Genomic DNA, 22040 nt, shown 5'->3' on the forward strand with positions numbered 1-22040 from the left:
TGCTGCAGACATTTAGCATGATGTCCCACCCAGTCATATTATCCTGACACCAGGTTGACCAGTCCTAACACCTAACAGTCCTAACACTAACCTCTTAATGCTGAGCGCCAAGTGAGGCAGCTGTTAGTACCCGTTTTAAAAGTCTTTGGTATGACTCGGCCAGGGGATCGATAGATTGACAGATTGTTGGGATTATACAATCAGTATGATGAGTTTTGTGAATGTGGGGATCATGATGTATTTGAAAATTGTGGAGTTTCTTATAAACCTTCGGACTCCTCTTCTTCAGACTCCTCCTCTTCACTCTCACTGATCATAGGTTTCCTCCTCGCTTTAGAACTGGACACACTCATCTCTTTGTCTGCAATAAATGTTATACATGTACATGCATTAATTAGAAGTCACTTTCAACAAAAACTAACAACATGAGTCCCTCAAGGAGACTGATGCTTTAGGCTGAAAGGAATTTCATTGAATCCAAATTCATTTATTTTGTTATATTGTTATCAACAGGCCTGGTCTAAGAAATCTCAGTTACTTTGAGGAGATCCTCACTAGAGGGCACTACTAGTTACACTTAATTTCTTTCACTAGTATTAGTATTATGTATGAAAACATCCCTTTACAGTTAACAATTAGTTACAGATACAATCCTTCAAAAGCATTGGCCAAACAGGATGAAACTATTGTATCTGGTATTTATTTTCATTTAAAATAATCAAATAGGTTCTCTATCACCATCTTCCTGTTGCCAGTGTCAGGAGAACATTAATTAATGGCACCTGAAGCGAAATTAGTATTACATATGAAAATGTCCCTTTACAGATAGCATAGTAAAATCACTGCATGTGCAGTTTTTCTACAACTAATAAGAAAAAGAAAAATTAATAAAGAGATTTTAACAAGCAAAAATGTAGAATGATGTATATGTGACCAAATCTGTCAGATTATTGTTATGAATTCTGAGAAAATGGCTACATGGATGTATATAAATATCAAGGTCTTGTGTCAATCTTTTTACTAAAGGATCAGAATTATTTTTTTAAATAACATCAGCACACGATACAATTTACCTGATTCATCCTCTTCATCTTCCTCCTTTTCATCCTTTTTCTCTGACTCCTCTTCTTCCTTATCACCTTTTTCTTTCAATGGTGACTGGAATTTTTTCTGAAATTTGATCAAAGACCATTAAACAGAGTTGACCTTTAGGCCATGCTCTTCCTTTTGTCTGCACAGTAGAGTATATAAGAGTATATAAGCTGAAATTTTGAAAAAAATGGGAGAAAAAATTGGGCCATTTTATATCACTATAAAAGATTACATAAAATAACTCGTTTTTGTAAGTGGTTGTGGATCTAGGAGTTTATTTAATTTGAGAATATTTTAAATCAAGAGTGGTCCAACTACAGGCCAGCATGACAAATGTGGCCTGTGGATCATATTTTTGTAGCCCACACATACAAAAAAGTCAGTTCTTTAATTATTGCATAATTACTATAATATATATCATGTATGGCCCATGAGCATTACAATTTTGCTCCATTTAACCCACAGTGTTGAAGATGTTGGACCACCCTGTTGTATATAATAATGGGATTGTCAGCCAACCGTAAACATATTTTTGGGGGGCTTTTTAGTTCTGAAATAAAACTCTGAGATAAGTGAGTATTCATTCACATTCAGAAATGATTAACTGATTGTAACAGAATGGCTGAATGTCATTTCAAGCAACAATATATAACTATTTTTAATAACCTAGTGAAAGAATGACATTTTTCACAATACTGGGACAATAGGGACAAAATTTGTTTACTCCTTTACAAAACATTATGAATGTTTGCACTCCTGTGTCTGAAGTGGAAAAGTTTTCGGGGGGGGGGGGGGAACCTTTGTGCACAGGCATATCATCAAAACTTGATTCTGAATGATCACTTACGTTGTGGAGTTTGATGAATATGGGACAAGGTCTAATTAGCTAGACTTTCACAAAGTAAAATGCAACTAATGACAATGATTCACATGTGAACAACACTATGAATGCTCACTAATCCACCAACATCTACCAGAAAATTCCTCAACAGTTGTGACAAGTCATCTCCAAGAGAATTTGAAAATCCTGAGACTGGTTTTGAATTCTTTTGGAAATGCATATAAATATAAGTGTTCTGTTAAATCTGTGTAACAACCATTTACAGGATATCCATAATCCAGAAAACATAAGCATGTTGGCTCTTTATAAAGGTGAACATGTAATGATATATTTATCAATGAAATCTATGGAACTTTACCCTGTCTATTCAGGTTGTCCTAATAAATCCACTTTCCTCTGCTAGGAAAGTACTGAAAACTTTTTCTCACCCAAAATAAACTCTTACTCAACAAGTTATTATAAAAATACAAACGCTGAAGATGTTAACAATCTATATTTTTGATCACGTAAAAGGGTGATTCTGTGATTCTCATAACACCAGTTATAAGTAATTACTGACAGAAACCAGTCTATTCTCCCTCTGGTAAGCATTTATTAATATTGAAAACTGAGAGCAAAGAGCTAAAAGTCGGTACGAGTTTCATCAAAACAAATAGAAAAAGAACAAGTATGAACTCTGAACAAACTTGATAATATTCTCAACTGAACCAGTACTGGCCCAATTGGGAGAATGATCGAAAAATTCATTCGACCACTAGTAATTTTCACTTCCCATTTCCAGTTGGCGAAGTGCATATTCAATCCCAGCTGCAACAGATTTTGACTTGTAAAGTAAGAAAAGAAAACATCTGTTGTAGAGCACAAGTGACAGTCTACAAATGCAGGGTTCATACAGAATTCTGAATGATAAATTCAGAGTTTTCCCAAACTTTCAAAGACCACAAACTTAGATTTCTAATACCTATTTTCGCTAAAATTTTGTATACAAGTTATGTTATATGAGAAAACAATGAATGCAAAATACTATAATATTGTTTAATGATGAAATTCAATCTATAATTAATCAAAAGAAAGAAACCAGGAAAGCTCGACTACATCTGAATCTAACAACCTTGGACAATTTTATTAGTGATCATGGAAAGAAATTAAAATGTTTGGGTTTATTTAAATTTTCAAAGACTTTTAAAGACCTCAGGGTATTCTGCTCGATTTTCCCAAACTTTCAAGGCCGTGAAAATGCTACCTCATTTTCCCAAACTGTCAAAGACCTTCAAAGACTGTAAAACCCTGAAATGGTATCACTGAAATGATGCTGACAACAGGGATTCTGGCATGACACAAGCATTGTGTTGTTGAACTAACAAATTAGTTAACAAGTTTATAAAAATGTTGACAGTATAAACATTTGTTTCTCAGCGCTATAAATATCTGTGATACTCTCTGGCTATGAGAGTTATCTACTCAAAAGGGGTGCACTCCATGACACCATGCGTCATTATGCTTTTATCACCACTGATATCTGCTATTTTCATACCGTTGCAATTTTTAATCTAAAATACATTTCCCTAGCAAATAAGCAAAAATCTGAATTTCAAATTTACTTTTTAAAAAATTTTTCCTCCCTAGAAATGACAGAAGAAAAAGTCATACACAGGTGTGAAATCTCATACCTACATGTATGCCTAGGACCAATTCTATTATTCATTTCTATTCAATGATTTACTGAGCACAGTTCCATAAATCTCTTGTCTTGATTTTCTTCCTCACCTTGAATGAAGGCATCCTTGGCATTCCACCTCGAATACCGAGAAAGCCACCACCACCCATCCCACCAAATCCAGCCAAAATATTAATCTCTCCCTCTCGGCTCCATGGATGCTGGGGGCGTTCAAACAATGATGCTAAGGCTGGGCTGATGTCAGTCTTGTTATCAACAGAAATCTTTTTACCATTGTCAGGTTTTGACTGTTGTATTAACTGTGTTGACTTCTGAGGCTGAAAAAACAAATCCAATAATAATATGTAAAAAAAATTCCATGCAATAATGTGTTGTGCTGACTTTCTACCAGTCATGGTACAGCTTGATTCTATTATCCAACATTTCCTGAGACAGTCCTTAACTTGTATCTGAATAAATGGCCAAGAATGTCAATTTCTAATACCTTGCTCAAATTTAAATATGGCATATATATATATATATATATGACAAGAACAGCAAGAAAAAATACTATTATTTCAACAAACCTCACTGCTGATGACAACTAATGTGCAGGTAATATTATAATGGTGGCATATGACACATGGACTGAGTTCCATCCACAGCTTCCTAAGCTGACTGACATCAGTATTTACATCATAATCCACCAAGTTTTGGATGTAAGATATCAATTTATCATAATCTGTTGGACAATTTGCAACTTTTACAACTCAAAATAACCATAACAAAAAGAGTTGATTATTAAAGGCTGAGACAATGATCATAGCATGTTTATATCTCTAAGTAGTGAATTTAATCAGTGATTCTAAGTAGTGAATCTAAGTGGTCCATAATTTAAAAAATATAATAATAAAATTGCAAGAAGAAATTTCACTGAAACATATCCGTATCTTTGAATGCTGGCATGAAGAATATTTATAAACCTGAATGATATCCAAAATAATAAATGCTAACCAACAGGATATCCATAACATTGAATGCTGACATAAAGAATATCAACAACCTTGAATGCTGACATAAAGAATATCAACAACCTTGAATGCTGACATAAAGGATATCAACAACCTTGAATGCTGACATAAAGGATATCAACAACCTTGAATGCTGACATAAAGAATATCAACAACCTTGAATGCTGACATAAAGAATATCAACAACCTTGAATGCTGACATAAAGGATATCAACAACTTTGAATGCTGACATAAAGAATATCTAAAAATGTGAATGCTGACATGATGGATGTTAATAACCTTGAATACATGTAATGACATTAAGGATAGACATAACCATTAGAATTCAGCAACATGAAAACTATTGTACAGCAGTGTTTCTCAATGAACTGCAACATGAAAACTTTTGTACAGCAGTGTTTCTCAATGAACTGTGATATATACCAATGTATACCACAATAATGTTAGTGTTACGTATATCTAAATATTTTTAAACTCCTAATACTTGATTTTATCTAATGTTTTTAATATTTATTCATGGCCATAAATTGTACTGATTATATTTAGATTTTGCCTACACGACTATGGTTTGTTTTAGGGATATTAAAGAATGCAATGAACATTTTGACAGTTACTAATAACAGAATTATCAGTAAATATGTTTACTAGATTAGGCCTTTTTCATACTGGACAGATCAGTCAGGTCATATCTTAGAAGAATTAAGTTAACTCTTATTGGATGGCTTAAGTCAAGGAATAGGTATTTTGAAACGTTAGAATGAGTAAGATCTGACATCAGGAGGTATGTTGTGAAATATAGTCATAATAGAAGGCGTAAATAAGGCGTGAACTCAGCAATCAATATTTATTCCTATTTTTGGAGTTATTCTTATCTGTTGTGTTCTTGTTGTAACATCAAGTCTACAGACATGTTTTATGCTGTACTTAGATATTATTTGAGATGGAAAACATTTGTTTAGACTGTTCAGTGGAAAAATAAAGTGCTCATTTTTTGGAATATAATATTATTCTGGAATGATTGTTAATTATTCAAAGACATTCTGGGCAATGCCATCTTGACAACATCATGATTCTTACAATCTTCACTAGCCAAGGTTCCGATAACCCTATCTAAACCATGGCAGATTGAATAGTGACCAATAATTCAATGTTCTGGGGCAAAGGCCCCCACACTATTTTGTTTAATTTCCATCTGTCAATAACTAGAAAAAAAATATTTTGATCTGATTTAGAGCAAAAAAACATAATATTATATTCATTATATTATTAGGACAAATATTATTGAATCAAAAAGAAATACATGACCTCAAAAGAAAATCACAGCCCAAAGCCCATCACCTCATTATTAAATGGCTAGTACCTTAGAGTAGATGAATTTGCTATGTGTATGTTAATTGTTGTATAAGTTGCAATCTAAAAGTTGTAACGACAGTGGGATGATTAAGATTATACTATAACTAATAATGTGAAAGACAACATGCTGACATTAGAGAGCCCATTAATAAAAATAGGAAGTGTTGATACTGTAGCCTACATTTATCTAGCTACACTACTGATATAACAGACAGGGAAACTTTGAGTGGGATGTCAGGCAAGATATTTATTAGAGAGGGCCAATAAACATTAAGCACACTTATTCAGCAAACGAAAAAATATTTAGTGGATTTTAGAAAGTATGCACAGTTCAAACAGAAAACAAGTCTGCTCCTGATAATTGTAGCTTGATCTGAAGGATATCCATAACATCAAAATGCCTACATGAAGGATATCCATAACATCAAAATGCCTACATGAAGGATATCCATAACATCAAATGCCTACATGAAGGATATCCATAACATCAAAATGCCTACATGAAGGATATCCATAACGTCAAAATGCCTACATGAAGGATATCCATAACATCAAAATGCCTACATGAAGGATATCCATAACATTAAATGCCTACATGAAGGATATTAATTGCATCAAAATGCCTACATGAAGGATATCCATAACATCAAAATGCCTACATGATGGATATCCATAACATCAAAATGCCTACATGAAGGATATCCATTACATCATTATGCCTACATGATGGATATCCATAACATCAAAATGCATACATGATGGATATCGATAACATCAAATGCCTACATGAAGGATATCCATAACATCAAAATGCCTACATGATGGATATCCATAATATCAAATGCCTACATGAAGGATATCCATAATATCAAATGCCTACATGAAGGATATCCATAGTATCAAATGCCTACATGATGGAAAATTAATCACAGCTGTGTAAGAACATTATGATCTTTAAGTCATAGGGTTCTCGAACTTAATTGAACTTTTATCTATTTGTTAGCATGGCTGATGTTTTAAGTAGTGTCAGGGAACAAACAGCATGTAAGACAAATCAGGAGGCATGATTTAACTAAGTTATAACTATAATTATCATGCTATAAAAATGTGTGTTACAGCAGGATTCTCTGTACCAAGTTCGACTTCTTTTGCAAAGAGTAAACATGCATAAAGTGCTAATTTTATTACACCTGTTGGATAAAAGGAGTTTACTTTCACCAATATTAGAAAATCTTCTCCCCATCAGAAAATCTCAATGAGTTGTGATCTTTACTTTTGTCTTGGTCTGGTTGTCTCGGTTCCATTATTGACATCCTTAAATGAAACATTCACTATTTCCTAATGACTTACGATGCACTTTGATGTCATGATGTTCAAAAATAGCTTCCATGTTTGTATTAAAATCGAGTTAATGAAGAAATAATTTTGAAATAAAATAATTACAATTCTGCTTTCTTTAAAAAAGAAATAATCAACTGAAGAACACCTCACCCCCTGTCTCATCCCATGGGGATGTATATCTCACTATCCTATTAGTTCTCCTGGCTAGTGATAATTTTGGTATACATCTCCATTGTAACTAATGATCTCTGAAGCAGCTCACCTTTCCGACAACTTGTAAATTTTATTACTTAAGCAGTCCTTCTGGCTAGTTATCATTTCATTATACATCTTCATAATAGCTAATGATCTTAACATTAGTCCAATATCACAAGGACTATTCAATTTTATTACTTTAGTAGTCCTCCTGGCTTGTTATAATTTCAGCATATATCCATGTAATAACAAATAATATCAGTAGTCCAATATGCCAAGGACTAGTCAATTTTAGTACTTTAGTAGTCCTCTTGGCTAGTTGTAATTTCATCATACATCATCACTATAACTAATGATCTTAGCAGTAGTCCAATATGCCAAGGACTAGTCAATTTTTTTACTTTAGTAGTCCTCCTGGCTAGTTATAATTTCAGCATTTATCCAAGTAATAATAATTTTAGCAGCAGTCCAATATGCCAAGGACTAGTCAATTGTGTTGTGTAGAAGTATTCCTGGCTAGCTATAATTTCAACATGTATCCATGTATTAACAAAAAACTTTACTAGTAGTCAAATATGCAAAGGACTAGTAATTTAAATTTTACTATTATATTAGTCTTCCTGGCTAATTATAATTTTTGTAATATCCCGGTAATAACAAATGATCTTAGCATTAGTCTAATATCCCAAGGACTAGTAAATTTTATTATTTTAGTAGACTTCCTGACTAGTTTGTTTTTTTGGCATGCATGATCTGGAATTACAGCTAACAGGCTTTTAAGTTTCCACGATGCAAATGGATGATCTTATTTTGTCTGAAAGAGATACATTTTATGAAATATTTTTTTGGTAAGAACCAGTTTCACTGTTCCATCAATCCAAGCCAACCTCTAAAGAGGAAATAATAAAAACACAAAGTGCATTCTGAAACCTGCTAGTACATATGTCTTACAAACATATAATGTAAAATTCAAGCCCTGTAATTCCTTGGCATGGTGTCAAGCCCAACATAGATTTTACTGAAATTAATTTTGTTACCTTTGTCCTGTGTTCTTCACTATCCCACCATCCTTCGTAAGTCTTGAATGCTGAATTCTCAACCATTTTCTTACATAGGTCCCTATGAATGATATGCTTGAGCTCTTTCACAAAGTTATCAAGCACAGACACAAATGTTCCACAGTAAGGATCAGTCTCCCCTTGTTGCTGGACATTACTAATACCCTGCTGAAAATTAGCACTGCTACCTAAGCTTTGGTTAGCGATAAAGTTACTATATTGATCACAAAAATTTTGGTTAAAACTACTTCCCAGGAAATTACTAAAATTGTTGACATTATTTCCCTGGCTCATTTGGTTCTGATAGTTATTCAGAAAAGCATTTTGTGGGGTGGGCTGCTGCCATTGATTGCCAAAATGGTTGGAAACATTCATCAGTCTAGAATCAGACATATTTCCCATCGGTCCCATAGGGGGATTAACTTCAATTGTAGTTTCCTCCACACCACTTCCTGTTGAGTCTAAACTCATATGATCATCTTCATCTTCCTGTCCAATGGATGACTGTAAGTTCTGTATCTCATTTTGGGCAGGCCATGTGTGTACAGAATTCCTGCCAAAGTCAAAATTATTGGTCGGTTCCATCTGGAAATTGCCTGAAGAGTTAGTCTGATATGCCCTATCTTGAGCAACGCTACCATAAATTGGAGTTGGATGAAAATTATCAGGAATTTGGGGCTCAGCCTTGATGTGCATAGTCTTCATATTGTAGCCTGGAGTGCCTGTGGACTTGCGTGAATCCTCATCACTATCTGAGGGAAGAGAGGGTATTGATGAAGGATGACTCGTCTGACGTTTTATTGGAGGTGGGGATACTTTAGGCTCATGTTTGGCTGGTTTGGAAACTGGGGGGCTCCCTAGATCTTCCACTAATCCTGAGCCCTGTAATAAGCTCTGAATTCTGGATTCCAAACTCATGCTCCGTGGTTCATCATCAGTTGACAATGGGGTGGGTGGTTTCTCCTTCTTACTCTTCTCTACATCCAAGATTTTGTCCCTGGTTTGAATCTTTTCTTGTTTTTCTCTGGGCCTACCTAACTCTCTATCCATATCTCTTTCCTTTTCTTTCTCCCTGTCCCTATTTCGGTCTCCCCTCTCCCAATCTCTGCTAGTTCTGAACTTGTCCTTATCTTTGTGTCGATTCCTGTCCCCTCTTTCATAACCACAATCCTGACTGTAGGATCGATTAGAATCAGAATCCTGTGACCTCCTCCATTCTGAATCCCTCTGTTTATTCCACCCTGAATCATGGCTATTGCCTCGCTGATAATCTCTATTCCTATTCCAATCTGAATTTCTGGATTTCCAATCTCTATCCCTATATCTACTGTTATCTCTCTCCTCATTTCTGTTCCTGCCCAATCGATCCCTGTCACGTCCATCGGAGGGTCGGAAAAAGGACGGTGTGTGATCTTGTGTCTCTGGTGGCAGAGGTGGAGGCTGGGAGGTTTGTGGTGTCAGGTTTCCACTACTGCTAAAAGGTGATGGTGTTAAAGGATTAAAACTTCCAGGGGTTCCTGGTGGATGATTTGGAGTCTGATTTCGCCCAATTTGGTGAGTCGAAGAGCCAAACTGGAATTTTCCCCTGTTATTATAGCTCATATCAAACTGATTACTATTGTTCTGATGCTGATTTTGTCCAAAGGTTTCAGATACGGGTGTGCCACTAAAATAGCCACTTTCAGTGTAATCTGAAGGAGTCTGACCAAAGTTATGCGGTGGAAACAAAGTATTTTCCTGTTTTGTAAAATCTAATTCATTCATTGCTGGTTCATAGGCTTCAGGGTCATATGCATCCATTTCAAACTCCGCTGATGTGTTGTTAGCACCCAAGTCAAAACTGGAACTAGTGCTGGCAAATGACAAACTCCTCCCACGTGGATCAAAAGAAGGAGAGGGAGGCCTTGGCATTTTGGGCTTTCCTTCCAAAACTTCATCGATTAGCCGCTGTCTCTCTTTCCCTATCAAATAAAGTACAAGCACTTAAAATAATCTATTCCATACTAAGTATATCTGGTTTAAAACTGTCATAAATCTTTTGCAGTGAATAACTTTAAACAGCCTAGGTCAAAAAGAACTGTCCAAGGGATCAACCACCAAACTTACCAGTATGTTGGCATTTGACACTGGAAATAAACTACATATACATCCAATAAAGTAATTAGCATATGATAAGTAAGTCACTGTAATCTACTTCCACTGGTGGAGGGGAACAATGTTGCAATGGAAACCCTCACCAAATTCAATGTAAATACCATGTCTACAGCTTGAGATTTTCCATAAGGACTAAACTTGTACAGTGGAATTAATCCATAAATCATAAAGCAACTAATTTAAGAAAAGTTGCTCATTGTGACCAACTTGCACCTCAGGTGGTTTAAACTGATGCAAGAAACACCATGAACAAGTTCCATAGCAAAACATACATACAGCTGTATATGTGCTAGTAACACCACGCTTATAAACTGGGGTTAAACTTGAATCAAATTCGTTATTGTAAGAAAAGTAGGTCATTGCTACCTGCATTTTCCAATCGTGGTTAAAAATAATCATAATAATGCAAGTTACACTCTGAAATAGTTCCAAAACATATCATCTCTACAGCATGAGATTTGCCTGGAATTCAAGGGTTAACGAACAGTAAGAAAGTCATTTTATGGGGGGAAAAAAGCAGGTGTCTGGGATCTGATTTCTCCCAGGGTAGCTCAGAACGATGCAAGAAATATATTAAATGAGACAACAATATGATGCTCAAAAGCTACCAGAAATTGCAGGTAAATAAAACTAATTATTAAACTGAATATGAACAATGCTGTTGACACCAAGGGTACAGCACAAGCTTGGCATAATTCAGAAGAAGGGTGAACTGTTAAATCAAATTAATGGGAAAAAAAACACCATAATATTAAGTAACAACTTTCCAAAATCAAAGGAGATATATTTAACTTTATAAATACTTTATCAAACATAAATATTAACAATGAAAAACATGCATGAAATTTGCATCATACTTTACCTGCAATGTCTCAATTTTCCCACTCAATTAAGAAAATATGTATGATGTCATCATAAAATGGAGGGAAAATAAAACAGGTGCTCCAAGTGGGTCTGAAAGCACTCAACTGACTGATATTTCCCAAACATCCAACTGCAAGAACAACTGAACAAGATACAGTTGACCATTTCACTAAGCAAGCCTCTGTAGTACTGTAAGAACACAAACTAGTCAATTATCTTCCAAACTTGATATCATGTTGATTTTACCTGTTTAACTATATCCTTATACAAATATGTTCTGAACATAATGGCATTATTAATACGCAGTCTTAATCAAATTTATCCAAGCTCATGATGATATAAACCCTTTTACAAAGATTAAAGAAACTGTATGAGAATCATGGTCTTTAGATCTACTGAGGTAACAAACACAGTCAATCACATGCATTGTATCTCCAAATGTAATTTGTTTGTTTTTTAATAGTAAAAGTTCAGTCATGTGGTTACCTCATTAATATGCATAAATCTTGCTCATTATCAAACATGTACAAGATCAATATAATATATACTATAACAAGTCAGTCCAAAATCTGATGAGACATATAGTTGCCAAATTGCCAACAAGCTCAGCCAATCTGACAGAAGTTCACATCAAATGATATGCATGAATTTCAATCATAATCATATTCAACCAAGAGCTTGATGGCAAAGGCCTGTTTTCCAAGTCTGATTAAATTCCATCTACAAATACAGTCTCCAGAGTGATGAAAGAATCTCCATATTAGATGCAAGACCACCTAAAATATATATGTATAGGCCGAAGAAATAATAAAAATCGTATAACATGTTTACAATATTAGTCTATTTACCAAATCTGATTAAACTTGGGTCATAAATACAGTCTCTCAGATGGTAAGATCACAGGCAAGATCACCTCATTAATATCTTGCTCATAACAGAAGATGGTATAGATTTTGATATAAGCCAAAACTGGATAAGGCTTTTTGCTTTCAGAATGGCATTAAGTTCAGCCAATCAGTTACAAGATATTCTTATTAGTTTGAGATATAAGATAACCACATTAGTATAAATGGCTCTTACTCATCAAATTTGTCAGAGATATTAATGATATAAACATATATTCCAGTGCACTTACAAATATGGCCTGTACAGTGATTACATGCTTGGTCAATTCAATGCAAGATCACCTCAACAGTATGCATGGTTGTCACTCATTATTCAATTTGTCAGAAAAATTAATAAGAATATATATTAAAATTTTGATAAAAAATACATCAGAAATATACCCTCCAGAATGGTTAACAACGTTAACTAATCTGAGGCAAGATCATCTAATTATCTGATATAGATCTCACTGATTATCTAACTCATTCAAGATTTTGATGACATACACACAGATGAGGCATATGGAAGGGAAGCTAAAAAAAACATTAAACAACTTATTACAAACTGCTCAACAAAATTTGACCAAATTTACAGAAAATATGGCATAATGGTCTTTTAAATTTGCACAAACAATGTCAATCTGCCATCAAATATGGCCTCACTCAACATAAATAGAAAAGCCTTTAAGAGACAAACCATATCAAAATTGGTCAAATTTTATTCAGCCACTTTAATTTTTTTAAAAATTAAAATTGTTTTTTAAATGTTAAGTTTTGGTTGTGATAGATTAGCATCAATTGTACAAAAACAGAAGGCTATTCATGCCAGTATATGTCAAATTTGGTTGTTAAAATCAGTCAGAATGGCTATTCATGCCAGTATACATCAAATTTGGTTGTCAAAATCAGTCAGAATGGCTATTCATGCCAGTATACATCAAATTTGGTTAAAATCAGTCAGAATGGCTATTCATGCCAATATATGTAAAATTTGGTTAAAATCAGTCAGAATGGCTATTCATGCCAGTATACATCAAATCTGGTTAAAAATTGTCAGAATGGCTATTTATGCCAGTATAAATCAGTCTGATACTTTTCAGTAAGTTTAAAAAAGCAAACTTTGGCAGATAATGCATGAGGGACCATACCATAAACTTACTTGACCTCATGGCCATGTGAGCTGTGTGGAAAAGTGTACTTGCTTGTAATAAAAGCATTACAGATCTTGAGGATTTAAAATAAAGCCAAAATTGGATTAGAATTATAGCAGCATAAGTGACAGTAAGTTCAGCCAATCAGATGCAAGATTACCCATATAATATGCATACATGTCACTCATCATCAAACTTGTTCAAGATCTTTTTGATATAAGCATATATGCCATACTGAACCCTCAGGAGTGGCAACAAGGACAGCCAGTCAAACAAAAGATCACCTAATTAGTACGCATGGATCTCAATTATTACTAAATCGGCCCAAGATCTTGATGATATAAGCATATATTCCAAGTCTGATCAAAATTAAACAAAAAGTATGGTCTCCAGAGTGGCAATATGGTCAGCCAATTTCATGCAAGATTAACTGATTAATATGCATGGACTGCATCCAAGATCTTGATAATATAAACCTGAATTTCATCAAAATCAGATCAGAAATAGGGCTTCCTGAGTGGTAAGACATAGAGCCATTCAGATACAAGATCACCCGATTTCTATTTTTAGATCTTGCTAATTATTGTGATATCCATATTAAAAACAGATTGGCATCATTTGTATATAACTTAAAGGCCTTCAGTGCCAGAATGCTTCCTGTCAAATTTGCTAAAAGTATGTTCAGTACTTTGTAAGAAGTCATTTAAAAATGTGTCTAATTTCTGTAATATCAACCGTATTTTAGTATGGATTGGCATCTTTTAAACAAATTTATAATACCATTGTGCATGAATGCTTTCTATCAAAGTTGGTAAATTTCTCTGCAGCACATTTTTAAAATAAGGTGTTTGAAGCTTTTTTCTATTTTAATCAGAGCAAGCACATTCCATGGAAGATCATCAGTGAAAAATTTGAAAATACTGATGCAAGGATGCAATCAAAATAATAAAATCCCATCATACCTAAAACAAATTCATGCTACAGTACGAGTCACACATGTCATGTATGCATATTTACTCATTTTAAATTTAATATAAATTGTTCTTTCAAATTTTAACACTAATTTTCTCTAACCAATGTCTGTTCAATCCTGATTACTGAATACCTCACACCATAACTGTCCTCAAGAAACTTCCAGATGAAAATTATAGATCTCTATGGTTTTTCACAATAGTGACCATGTGCTAAATATGGGTTAAGAAAAGGGCAATTTTTAGTGGAAATGTCACAATATAGGGTAGTATGAATACGTTTATTAATATGCATAGCTTTCTGAATTGTACTGGATCACACACCTTTAGGTTCATTTTGTCCAAAAATGTCTACATACTTTAACATTGATTTTCTGGTATGCACTTCTCAGGCATCTAAATAAAGACCTTCCAAAGGAATTGAAATGAAGCAAATACTTAGCCACTTAAAGGTAAGTAGAATCAAATTATAAAAAATTACACCCATTACTGAAATACTTGGTGTTGAATGCTTACATGACCTGTGTGACTTTTACTATAGAATGCTCTCTACATACATGCCAACCCCTGTCAAGGAAAAAGTATAATCCAAATGGACAAAAAGAGTAGTCCGAGCAGAAAAAGAGTAATCCACATATAAAATGATAAAGATTCAATGAGCATATGTACAAAATGATTTTTTTATCCCTCTGGACTTTTAACAGCAATTACTGCTTCAAGTTTTCATATATAACACTTTGAGCTTAACAGACTCTCATACTGCATTTCAAAACACTTTGTACCAGCTGAGACTATGAATGTTTTGCACACCAGTAGACCACTAGGTGCTGGTTTACAGAGCCTGGATCTGAATTCAGTTTACTTCTGTTAACAATACTAAACAATCTCTCATGGTCAGCATTAGAATGGTAAAGAACCAATATTCCTTTCATAACCTGACAAAGAAGAGGAAATCTATATCTTCCAGTTATTGGGTCTTTTAGCTGGAAAATAAGATGAAAACAATCAATTCTGTCCGCATGAAGTACATGGTCAGATAGAGTGCCAACTTGATACTTCAGGAGTTCTCCTTCTAATTTATCAGCAGCATGGTGCATCATATGAGAGAGACAACCTGATATCAACAATGTTTCAAAATAAAGAATGCAACTCCTTTATGAATTTCAGTCATCACTGATGCAGTATCAGCTGAAAACCCCAAACAGTTCTGCCAACTTATATTTACTCAAAGCATTATCAAGCAAATAAAAAAATGTTTTCTCCAGTGTAATCTACTATTAATTCTGGTAATGAAAGAAGAGCACTCTGACTTTGCCCTTTTCACTGTCAAAGTCTCTTACACAGACTGGGTACAACTTTTTGTCATCATAATCACTACTCCTGTCTGTTGCAATACTAAATGAACCAATTTTCATGGCTTCTACAATTTTAAGTGAAGTATCTTCTGCTAAACACCTAACAATATTAAATGGTTTTGTTCTTGCACATTCATATTTTCTGCAATTTTGGAGTCAGGAAACATCCATTTGTTCAAAGGACCAATATAGTCTTCTACAGCTAGGGGTAGTCCGTGTTCTATTAAGAACTTGGTACATAACGCCTCTGCATTTATAAAACGTGTGTCCACAATTTAGTTCTGCTGTAAAAGATATTGGAGTTAGTAAAAATGAGCTAATTCAAGGTTTCTTTGTTTTACCACCATGACCAATATTAAAATCTTTTCCAAACAGCCTGCAAGAGGTGTGAAGCTGCTCTAGAATGGAATGCTGTATTGTGTAATTCATGTATTCATCTCTGAATCGATTTTTAGTCTTTTCCTGTGTATCTGAAAAACATTTTTGCTCTAACACGCGCATCAACTAGAATAAATCTGACTTGACTTTTAGCGCCAGATACCTACAGACTGGTTCTGTACCAGTTATGAATTTAAACAAAGAATCTGTGAGCAAAGACTGCAAGTTAAAAAACCAGTCTGTTCTCTCCTAACTAAGCCATACATTTGTTATAAATAGAAACCGAGGTCAAAAGTTTAAAAGTAGAACCAGCATGTTTCTTGGGGGGAGAATACATATGTATGTATCATGTCAAATACTGTACAATATTTGTCCTACCTCCCTTATGAGTAACAAAGGAGTTGTAACAATATCAAACCATGCCCAGATGGTTTGATGACTGCTGGATGCTCTATCACTGACTATGACTGAAACCCCACTTGGACTCGCCTAAGGTCAGTAAGCTAAAAATCAGTCAAATTAATCCCAAGCTTAAAAAGTTTAACCTTTAAGATGTTTCTTTCAACCTATTTAAAATGGCATGCATGTGTCTATGCAGTATTTATATTTATTATATTGGAATACCAGCAATATGAACCAAGTCGGATATTTATTTGTGTTTCCAATTTACATTGTTTTTAATTTGATTCCAAAACAATCCATATGAATATGACCAATCCATCAATTTATAACATGGGGGGGGGGGGATGTGGACCTAGAGATAATGTTATCGAACCTCTAATATTACGGTGCCTATGAAAAATTTCTTACAGTAACATACATATTGCACACCACAGGGTTGATTTGTTGTGCAACATTCTGTATTTATGCTCTGAAATAATCATACAAAACTTTTTTTAAAGTACCACAAGCATCATAAAAAAGACAGTTTCACAACCTTTTCCTTACTAAAGACACCGACTCTTGACCTAGGGATTATACAATTGTATAAGGTGTGACCATGGTAAACTTTGATCTATTAATGGGGGTTAAAAAAGTGACAACCCATATAAGGAAACAGGCCACTAACTTACATTATCCCTGGTGAGACCTTGACTTTGAAGCAGGTGTAACGACATGACATGTGAGATATCGACAAGTCAAGATATACTGTACTGGTTAAAGCTTTGCTTAAAGAAAACAATTTTAAAAAAAACGTCATTATAGCCATCCATTCAGGAGGAGTAGCAATACCAGATACAAGATTGGTACCATTTCATTCAGGGTCAATTAGTTATCATAATAAGTCCCTTGGTGATGTCCTCATGCATGGCCAACCATTCACAAGGAGTAGCAGTTGAAAAAGAATTTCAAGACTGTGGCCATATTGTATGTCAGATCTACACTATTTTCATTTCAGACCAACTAGAGTTCATAAAAGGTCTTCTGGTGAAAGCCCTATATCAAGATGCTTTTCCATTTAGAAGGACCAGTGATATTATGATTTCCAAGACAGCTGTTGTAGCAACCATATTGGATGTCAGATTGCCACCATTTTCATTTAAAAAGAACTAGAGACCATAAGAACTCTTTTAGTGAAAATCCAATGCAACTATGATCATACATTCATGAGTAGCAATAACATTTTTTATGACCAAACAGAACCTAGATAAATCTGTGTGAAAATGTCATGGTAATCCATTAATTAATTTATGAACAGTTTCTGTTGTTGATGTTGTAGGGTTTAACGCCATTTTTCAGCACACGATAGGCTATGCATGACGGCCAGTATTAGTGGTGGAGAAAGAACCTGGGAAAACCCCGGAAAGAACCCCCAACCCACGAGAAGCTACTGTCAAGCTTTCTCACATACATTAGCCGAATCTGAGATTCAAACCCACACAGACAGAGGTGAGATGGCAGTGATCCATAACGGAGAGCGCTTTAGACGACTCGGGGCCCCAATTTATGAACAGCAAACATAATATGTGCTAATGGACCAAATGGACAACAGGCCATCCCATATGCTAATGGACCAAATGGACAACAGGCATCCCATATGCTCATGGACCAAATGGACAACAGGCCATCCCATATGTTAATAGAACAAATGGACAACAGGCCATCCCATATGATAATGGATCAAATGGACAACAGGCCATCCCATATGATAATTGACCAAATGGACAACAGGCCATCACATATGCTAATGGACCAATGGACAACAGGCCATCCCTCCTGGTACATGACAAGTCGAGCTAACAAGCATGATCTTCGATTTATCTTACCCAAAGTGTCTATGAAGACAGTTATGATGTTCCCCATCTTGGAGGTACTATTCAGCTTATCCACACACTGTCTGGCTGCTTTGGAAGAAGTGAAGAGGACCTGAAAGTAAAGGATTTAACATCTGGATTCTCCAGTAATAAAACCTGTCAATCTACATAGCGATGCAAAATGTTTTGCCAATCAGTACAGGAAAATTTGCTGAACATGAAGCATGTTCATTAGAAAATCAAGAAGTACAAAGAGAATGCTTGTCCACGGTTTATTTCTGGATGTGTGATTGTAGGATTCAAACAAATTTCTAACAGAAATTGTGCCAAAGAATCATCCAAAATGTGAGAAAACTGTACATCACATTTATAAAACCAACCTTTGTTTACTTCTTTAATCTCTTGCACACAGAAATTCTCCCATTCTTTCATCCCTAAATTCTAGAACAACTCTCCCAAGTAGGCATGCATGCTGCAATATGTACTCCTTTTTACTGTCAAGGAAGGAGACTTACACAGCAGGAGTATATTAGCACAACAATAATTTGACAAAATCTAAAGATGGTAGCTAGAATGGTAAAAATGAGGACAAAGAATAATGTGACAAAGCTAAACTTGAAAACTGAAAATAATGTCCAGATATACTTGTCACTATTAGAAATCTGCCATTAGACCTTTTTAGAACATTAAATAGGTTCCCATTAAAGAGTTTTCCAGCATTAACCAAATCTACATTGATAATTTTTCTAGATATTGTTAGTAATTGCAACTCACGTCTCTTTTCAATACAGGCAAAGAACATTAATTATCCAGGAATACTAGTAGCCAATGGCTATTCTGACTACCACTAGCCAATGGCTATTATGACTACCACTAATGGGAACACAGCATTAGGACCGACTACTTTAAACATTTACACCAAGAAATCATTCACATTGAACAATTCAACATGGTAAGTACATCACACTGAATTTTACAAGGAAATAAATGGGATATTTGCCTGGACAAGATGTTAAGTTTCTCTATTATTGAATCATCTAAAGTTCTTAAAAACTATTTGGCTGAGATGCTTAAATTTTATCAACTTTGAAGGGAAAAAAACACCTTTTAATCTGCATTTCAATACTACTTGCCCAATCATAATGTTAAGATAACATCCACAATCTCACAAACCTGCCTTTCCAAACTAAAACTAATGTTCACTATGTCTCTTGTTTGAATGGCCATGTTGTGTACACAAGCCCTGCATGAAATGACTCCAATACAGATATATCGCTAGGAGTTTACAACCAAGAGTCCAGGACTCTTATTTTGGTAATTAAAAGTACAAAATGTGTATACTTACCATTACCAATACATACATTCAACTATCCAAACAGAGACAAAAACAATTAATATAGGATTATATATATGTCATTACAAAAAGGGAAAGTTGTCTGCTCTTGTCAGCTTTTAGACACTGCAATCCAAATACTTACAGGAACCACAACCAGGGGGCTATTTGGACAAAACAGTCACCTTACAGTGTGTTATTTCACCTACATAGGTCCAAAAGATGAAATTCTATTTGCCTTGCATGAATTTCATGACATTACCCCAAACCACTTTGCTTCAGCACAATGCATTAATGATCAAAGAGTGTGTGTGTGTGTGATTTAGATTTTTAACGTAACTTTTAACAATTTTTCAGACATATCGCTACAATATCTGCAGTGTGACAGTTTATAGTGATGTCTAGCACTGGGGCATCATGCCACAGACATGTAGCATAATGTCCCACCCTGTCACATTATCCTGACACCAGGCTGACCTGTCCTAACACTAACCTCTTAATGCTGAGCGCCAAGCGAGGCAGCTGTTAGTATCATTTTTGTAAGTCTTTGGTATGACTCGGTCGGGGATCAAACCCACAACCTACCATATCCGATATGAATGCTCTAACCACTAGGCCACTGGAGCGGACATGATCAAAATAAAACATTGTCTTTCATGTCCATTTAACCTTAAGGAGGAAGGTAAAAAGAAAAGAAAAGAAATTGTGTCAATTTGGTGCTGATTTGATGATCATAAATTCACAAAATTACACTGCTATCTATGGAGTTCATGAAATGAAAGTACGCAGAATCATTAATTTCAAGTGAATATTTTAAACTTTCTGCACTTGCTTCTCCCTGCTTTCGCCATCTACACCCTATTCTAGGTTGGGAGGTAATTTCTTCCAATATTAAAGGTCCAGCTTAGGCACTTGTTTATTATGATTAAATGAACATAAATGCAATGCTAAGTTAATATGTAACTTTATGTAATATTATGGTACAGATCTATTACAGATTTGATTGGATTGAGGCAAATAGTTCTGGCCAGCAAACTTTTCTCACTTTCAAAAGGCATATTGAAAAATATATCTGGGGCTGTCAGTGGAGATTGGGGCCACCAGGCAACCCTAATTAATATAGCAAAATCCTCCCTGCATCATGATCATTGAGTTTATGGAAGGCTGGGTCTGGACATCATATTTTGAAAGAAACATTGTCGTTGAAAGGGTGTGTCTTTCATATATCAGGCATGATTCAGGTCTTCCAATAACAAAAAGCTGAAAATGTTTAAAGGTGGGGAGGGGGTCCTCCCCCAATGGGGTCTCAAGGGGAAGCACCCATAATCCAGGGGTCAAGGGGGCCTTTAATGCATACTACTTTCATAAAAGAACTGCTTCTAGTGCAACTTATGATCATAAAATAAACCAAAATAATCAATTGAAAAACTAATAAACTTACCATAAATGTTCAACCTAACTTCAATAATTTCACAATATTTATTGTTACATGAATTTGTTCTCCATTACTACTTACGCTGAAGTCATTTCATATACATGTCAGTGTTCATATCATAATCAAGTCATTTTTTGCAGTAAATATATTATAATTCTCTCTTTTCATAACAAATCCTTAAAATAAACACCCAATGACATGAACTATATACAAATAATCCCATACATTCACTTGTCTTTTTCTCCACTGGACACAACCTGTTGATATGCCAGTCAAGCTCTTTTTTCGACTTTGGAAAAGATTTCTTTAACCTTCTTTTTTGTCACCACTGACTTTTTTGTGCAATTGTTTCTTTTCCTTCCCAATGAGAGCCCTTTTCCTTTCAAGTTGGTGCTTGTATTGGCGACATATTCTGACAGAGGGTTACATCTGTTCTCTCATGCAAGAAATCTTTCTTCTTATAGTAATTAACTGCACTTCATCCAGAAGCCTCCTGAGCTTCAATTTTCCCAAATGCAGCTTCTTTTCTAGGTGCTGTTCCAAACTCTTCCAACCGCATTGACCGTAATTCAGATATTTCTCGCTGACGTCACAAATGCCAGTCATCTAGTGTTCAGTTTTCTTACAAAATTTCTGTCAACTTTTCGCTCCAGTCCTTCCCATTTCACACGTTTTTTAAACCTTTATCTAA

At 34.9% G+C, this 22040-nt stretch overlaps 1 protein-coding gene across 2 annotated transcripts in view; it reads right to left on the reverse strand.

Annotated features, from left to right (window-relative positions):
• The window catches only part of LOC149776792 (uncharacterized), a 74296-nt gene that overhangs the window by 41364 nt on the left and 10892 nt on the right, over positions 1-22040 (reverse strand). For both annotated transcript variants that reach the window (XM_089941482.1, XM_089941481.1), the window contains exons 5-9: positions 18594-18693; positions 8549-10530; positions 3701-3928; positions 1074-1170; positions 269-361 (exon numbers count right to left, since the gene is read on the reverse strand). In XM_089941482.1, the coding sequence (XP_089797608.1) occupies positions 269-361; positions 1074-1170; positions 3701-3928; positions 8549-10530; positions 18594-18693 (2500 nt within the window). The remainder of the gene's footprint in view (positions 1-268; positions 362-1073; positions 1171-3700; positions 3929-8548; positions 10531-18593; positions 18694-22040) is intronic.

This window comes from Sinohyriopsis cumingii, chromosome 18 (genome assembly GCF_028554795.1).
Source record: "Sinohyriopsis cumingii isolate HCF-2022 chromosome 18, ASM2855479v2, whole genome shotgun sequence".
Taxonomy (NCBI): Eukaryota; Metazoa; Mollusca; class Bivalvia; order Unionida; family Unionidae; genus Sinohyriopsis; species Sinohyriopsis cumingii.